Source organism: Ictalurus punctatus, chromosome 20 (genome assembly GCF_001660625.3).
Source record: "Ictalurus punctatus breed USDA103 chromosome 20, Coco_2.0, whole genome shotgun sequence".
Lineage (NCBI taxonomy): Eukaryota > Metazoa > Chordata > Actinopteri > Siluriformes > Ictaluridae > Ictalurus > Ictalurus punctatus.
Window position 1 is genome coordinate 21,470,409 of NC_030435.2, and position 6,488 is coordinate 21,476,896.

Below are 6,488 nucleotides of genomic sequence, written 5' to 3' on the forward strand. Positions count from 1 at the left end.
CGTACGGATATATTTCTTTCTTTCTCTGGAAACTTTCTCTGGCGTGCTGTTCTTGGTGAATCGTAATGAAAGTAGACTTAGGTGACAGTATATAATATGAACATATGCATATTGTTTTGTTTGTATGAAGAGTCGAAAAGCCATTAGTGAGAAAGGAAGCGTAAGCGCTTGACGCCATGTGGCAGTAACGGAGAGTAATATCTCACGGAGTTTGTGTACAGTGAGGTTCTGCATGACATTTCAGAAGGTCTTTTAGAGAAATGATCTTCCTTGCTGCTTTTGGAAATACAGGCCACAAAGCTGCAGTTTCGTTTTCCGCCTAGAGATTTCAGAGACCGAGTTTATTCCTGGAAATGAGGTTGTTTTTAAATGAATTTGTTTAGAGAGAAACTGTACGTGGTTGTTTATAGTTGATACGGGTTGTACAGTAGGAGAAGGCACACTAAGGGTGGTGTTTTATTAAAAGAAAGCTATAGTGATGATGCCATCTGTGATCCCTGGGCTATAGAGAGGATTAGTGCAGCACTGGCACATACATCACATCCCATGTGTGTGTGTGTGTGTGTGTGTGTGTGTGTAGGGGTGCATTTGGTATTCCTGGGTTTCGGTCATGTAGAGTGTGTGTCCTGCTGAGATGGCAGCTGAAGAGAGCAGACGGTTTATCTCAGCTCTGCTCCTGTGCCAACCTCGACCTCTCCACTCACACTCGATTCACACAAGACACACTGATTGTAATGTCAGCTAACACACACACACACACACACACACACACACACATATCTGCTTGATTGTTTTAGAAATCTTTTATCTTCCTTTGTTTAGCTGGAATCCAGTTCCCTTTCGATGAAGAGGGGGTGAGCCGGGATGGGGTGAACCGCGACTCGGCGATAATCGGAGGTGAGGCTTCACGTGCATTCGGTTTGCATCATACTGAACGAAATATGTTTCAGTCATTATAGAAATTCTCACAATTATAGTATGATTCATACGATTCCTCGTGTTCCATTACATAAGTGCGGGTTAGTGAGATTCTGCTTGAGTGTGTGTGTGTGTGTGTGTGTGTGTGTGTGCGATTTAAATGCTGAAAGCTCCCCCGTGTGGACGACAGAACAGTCAGTCAGTGGAAAGACAATGAGCTAATAATCATCAAATAAAACACAATGTTCGCAATAATGGTTATTATTGTTATATTTAGTAAGTAAGTAAATAAATAAATAAATAAGTGTGTTTCATACCAATCATTAAATTAATCCTACTTTTTTAGTTGTTAGTGTAGCAGTCAGTTCAGATCTTAATGCGTTAGTTTACTACGTGTATAACCCAATAATAATCTGATTATTAATGCGGATCGTTCGGATAATGTTAACAATGTTTAAAAGTTTTTTATTTCTATATTTATCACTGATGTGATTATACTTTTTTTGGCTGCAATTTGCAACAGATAATGGTAATTCATCTATCACAATATTTCCTCATTCATCGTTATATTATTAATAATAATAATAATAATATAATTCATTAATTATTAATACTAATAATTGTTGTTGTTGTTTATTAATAAGAACAATTATAATGATAATGTTATTAGATATTTAAAAATATGTCATACTTTAGTGAATATATTGAAATAGTCTTATGATTATTCATATTATTAAGAGATTATTATTATTATTCTAAGAATATTATTATTATCGTTATTATTTTTTTATTCTTATTATATACGTTGAGTATAATAAATTATTAGTTATTAGGATTATTACTAAAGCTAATAATAGTAATTATTAAAATGTATAATATATAATTTAGTGGACTAAATATCAAAATATTCTTACAATTATTAATACTAATAGGTAAATCAAGTTCATTAAATAAGACGTAATAAGATTATTATTTTTGATGATGTTGTTGTTGTTAATTAGTTAATATCAATAACATACTATTCTAATATACGGTAATTATACTATTTTGTTATTATGATTTACCACAAATAAGATTAATCAGAATTACACATAAATAATAATAATGGCATTTTTATTATCATCCTCCTTCTTATTCTTCCCCTTATTATTATTATTACTGTTATAATGACGCTACATTCACACCCCTCCCCCACCCCCTGTTGTTCAGGCATCATTGCGGTCGTAATCTTCTCCATCCTCTGCACGCTGGTGTTCCTGGTGCGCCACATGTTCCGCCACAAGGGCTCGTACCACACCAACGAAGCAAAGGGGGCGGAGTCAGCGGACTGTGCTGACGCCGCCATCATCGTGAACGACCCTGCCTTTACAGAGACCATCGACGAGAGCAAGAAGGAATGGTTTATTTAAGCCCCCGGTGCATGAGAAAAAGGGGGAGTTACATACACAGAGACGCATCACGAGACCAACATTAACTCTCAGCGTGTGTGTGTGTGTGTGTGTGTGTGTGTGTGTGTGTGTGTGTGTGTGTGTGTGGCATCATACAGACTCCAGGAGGAAGTGAAGTGTGTTTACTGATGGACAGGACACTGCCCGGGAATTACGCTGTATATAAAGTCTCACTTCATCCGGTTCACTACATAGAGACAAAACATCTTTCTGCTTTTCATGGACTGACAAATGGAAGCAACCGGAAGCCTCCATCAGAACGGTGGACAGCCTTCTTCTGAGAGTCTTCTTCACAAACCCCAAGAGCATAACGGATATTGGTGTTACAGATGATGACGTGTGATTGTATGTCAGTATGTTTTCAGCGATACAGCACAGTAGCATGGGACACGAATGCCGTTCCACACTGTTACAGCAGCTCCTGCGTACTTTATGTTCTTTGTGTTCTGTAGCTGTGTTCATTCCCTCTGTGTGTGTGGTGTGTGTGTGTGGGTGTGGATGTGTGGGTGTGTGTGTGTAAATGTGATTTATTCCATCCCCTCGTTTGGAAAACGGCCTTCAGGAATCTTTCATCCAGCCTGGTTAATACTGAATGTTAGAAATGATCGTGTCAGAAGCAGGAAGTGCTTGGTTCAGGTTTGTTGATGTTCCTGAGAGATTTAACTCGGCGTCTCCAACCATTAAAGGAACAATCCACTCTTCTCCATTTTACAGTTTCAAAAGTGTTTGTTTGTTTGGTTTTATTTGATTTGATTTGTTTGTTCTACAGAACCATAATGACATCCTTTCAAAAGACACCTTTCTTTCTGTCTTTATCTGTCTATCTATATATCTATCTATTTATTTATCTATATATCTATCTATCTATTTATCTATCTATTTATTTATTTGTGTGCTTATTTTTTATTTATTTGTTTTCTTTCTTTCTGTCTTTATTTATCTGTTTGTTTGTTTGTTTGTTTATGTATCTATTTATTTATTTACTTATTAGAATTGATTTGTTTTCCTTTCCTTCTGTCTTTATTTCTTTATTTCTTTATTTATTATTTAATTTGAATTTATTTATGTTTTCCTTTCTTTCTCTTTGTATTTATTTATTTATGTTTATTTTATATGTCTATATCTATCTGTCTGTCTATCTATTTTATGTTTTCTTTCTTTCTGTTTTTATTTATCTGCTTGTTTGTTTGTTTATTTATGTATCTATTTATTTATTTACTTATTAGAATTAATTTGTTTTCCTTTCCGTCTGTTGTTATTTATTTATTTATTTATTTATTTATTTATCTATTTATGTTTCCCTTTCTTTCTCTTTTCTGTCTTTCTTTCTTTATTTATTTATTTATTTATTTGTGTTTATTTAATTAATTAATTTGAATTTATTTATGTTTTCCTTTCTTTCTCTTTGTATTTATTTATTTGTTTATTTTATATGTCTTTATCTATCTGTCTATCTATTTTATGTTTTCTTTCTTTCTGTCTTTATTTATCAACTTGTTTGTTTGTTTATTTATGTATCTATTTATTTATTTACTTACTAGAATTGATTTGTTTTCCTTTCCTTCTGTCTTTACTTATTTGTTTCCCTTTCTTTCTCTTTTCTCTTTCTTTCTTTCTTTATTTGTGTTTATTTATTTAATTAATTTGAATTTATTTATGTTTTCCTTTATTTCTGTCTTTATCTATCTATCTTATCTATCTATCTATCTTATCTATCTATTTAATTATTTTCGTTGTAAAAAAAAAAGTAAGACACAGTGCCAAAATGACTTTTCAGAGGATACAGAAATGAATAAATAACTTTGTTTGTTTGTTTACTTGTTTGTTTGTTTATATGTGTGGTTCTAAAGTAAGACACAGTGCCTACAATGTTTTGTTTTTTGTTTGTTTGTGTGGTTCTAAAGTAAGATACAGTGCCAAGATGACCTTCCACCGGCTTGTACAGGATACAGAACTGCAATACAACATTGTTTGTTTGTTTGTTTGTTTATTTGTATGATTTATCCACAAGCATGGTCCTACAGTAGGACCCGATGCCTAAAACGAGCTCCCGCAGGCTTTCACAGCACACACAGCTGCAGTACAGCCATGAGCATGTTCTCTGATGCACTTCAGCAAAATCCTGATTTGATCTGATGTGGCGTGTGAATGTGCAGCGTGTTAATTCCTCACGGCGTTCAGACGAGCTCAGATCAGACAATTAGTCGCAGGTGAGTTATAAGATTATCAGATATTAAACCCTACTGGCTTAAAGGGAAGGGTCTGTTTATTATGTAGTTATGTCAGAATTTAAGTTACAGTGTCGTCTAGTGACGGCTGGCAGATAGACAGCATTTTTCCTACAGATCTACAGTCAAGTGCAAAAGTTTGTGCCCCCATGGTTGTTCAATGAGGGAGGGGGTGGATAAATAAAACGTATTTCTATTTTGCAAACGATGCCCAAGTAAAAAGAGTTCCAACTCCCAAGTTATTAGGCAAGATGAATCGAATGTTCAGTAATCACAAGAGATGCACAAATTTGAGCGGATCTCTTGTTTTTTTTTCAGTATTAATATCCGTATCTTTAAGGAACCTCTTGTTGCTATAAATTGCTCCCGGTAACTTTTTTTTTTCTTTCATTTTGTCCTAAGGGTGTGTAAACTTTTGCACACCGCTTTGTAGGTTTCCATATCATACATGTTTTTGTTTGTTTGTTTGTTTGTTTGCAAGCATGATCAATATTAAAGCAAGTGCGATTTCACTTTATGGATTTGGTGTCTGGAATGTTTTTATGCATTGTGTTGTTATAAAATGAAACAGATGAACACCATAAGAACAGATTTCAGACATGCAGGTTATTTTCATCTTTCTTGTAACCATGTAACATTCAACGGCTCCTGTTAAAGAAATTATTTTTCAATAGACGAGAAAATTTCACGTATTGCTTCTTTAAGTTGTTCCCGGATGCAACATTACAATAAATGTACAGTGAATGACATTAATATTTATATATGACAAGATTACCAACATGAAAATCTGCACTTTTTTTTGTTACATACTTTTTATGTGTTATTCGATTTTACAGTTGTATGAATGCAAAGCGTCCAGTAATGAAAGTATTGCAAAAATTATTGCATTGTTTCTCCAGTACATGAAAATCTGACGTGGGAAAGAGAACTGAACTCTGATATCCTCAGCAGCTATACGGACTACATGCAGTTTTTTTCCCCCCAGGCATTTCTAACTGTTATGTCTTGCTGCTTAGACATATACAATATACAAATACGGATGTATATTTGTATATATGTATGAAAATAAAAAAATAAATAAAAAAATGATTTGTACATTGTTGCATGGCCTTAAAGATCTAGGTGATCTGTTCTTCTGTCAAACACCTAGATTTTAAGGAAGAAATGAAAAATGACAAAAAATAAACATGTACATTGAATATCCATAATGTTTATGTTTATGTTTATTTATTGCGGTAAATCAGGAGAATATTCTACGATATATATCCCTGAAAATGAACGACGTTCAGAATGAAACTGTGATTTAAAGCAGTGGTTCTCAAAGTATGGCGTAAATCCAGAGGGTTGTGGTTCTTTTTATTATTATTTTTTTTATAAGTGTTATTTGTTTGTTTTCATGATATAATGATGGGTTAGATAATTATTTAATAGCTAGTATAAACTGCCACAGTTGTGATTGTTGTGATATGAGAGTCAATATATTCTTAATATCTCTCTCAGAAGTTAAAACAAACAAACAAAAAAATCATGTCACATGGAACTAAACAAAACTTTAAAATAAGATACAAAAAGCTTTGAATCTTTTAATTTTTACTAAAGTGCTTTGAAACACTGGATTATAGTATCAAAATAATAATTTTATTTATGTTAAAAAAACATTTAATTAACCCCTGATTTTACAGTCAAGTAAGCAGAGAACCGGAACGTCATCATTTTAAATCCGCGTTTCTTACGGACACATTTCTGTGAGCACCACTTCGAATACAGTATCGCGGACTGCGTCCTAAATAGGTCCCTTTTGACACATAGTGTACTTCCTTTAGAGCCCAGAAGGGGGTAACTGTATTCCCTATGTAGTGCACTTGTGAATGGAGTTTGGGTGGATTTGGGATCC

General features: G+C 33.8%; 1 protein-coding gene across 1 annotated transcript in view; it reads left to right on the forward strand.

The window, feature by feature from the left end:
• cntnap2b (contactin associated protein 2b) overlaps window positions 1-4,183 on the forward strand; it is a 54,440-nt gene extending 50,257 nt beyond the window's left edge. Inside the window, exons 24-25 of the mRNA XM_017496150.3 lie at window positions 823-897; window positions 2,128-4,183. Coding sequence (XP_017351639.1) covers window positions 823-897; window positions 2,128-2,327 — 275 coding nt within the window. The 3' untranslated portion in view covers window positions 2,328-4,183. The remainder of the gene's footprint in view (window positions 1-822; window positions 898-2,127) is intronic.
• Window positions 4,184-6,488: the final 2,305 nt, after the last annotated feature.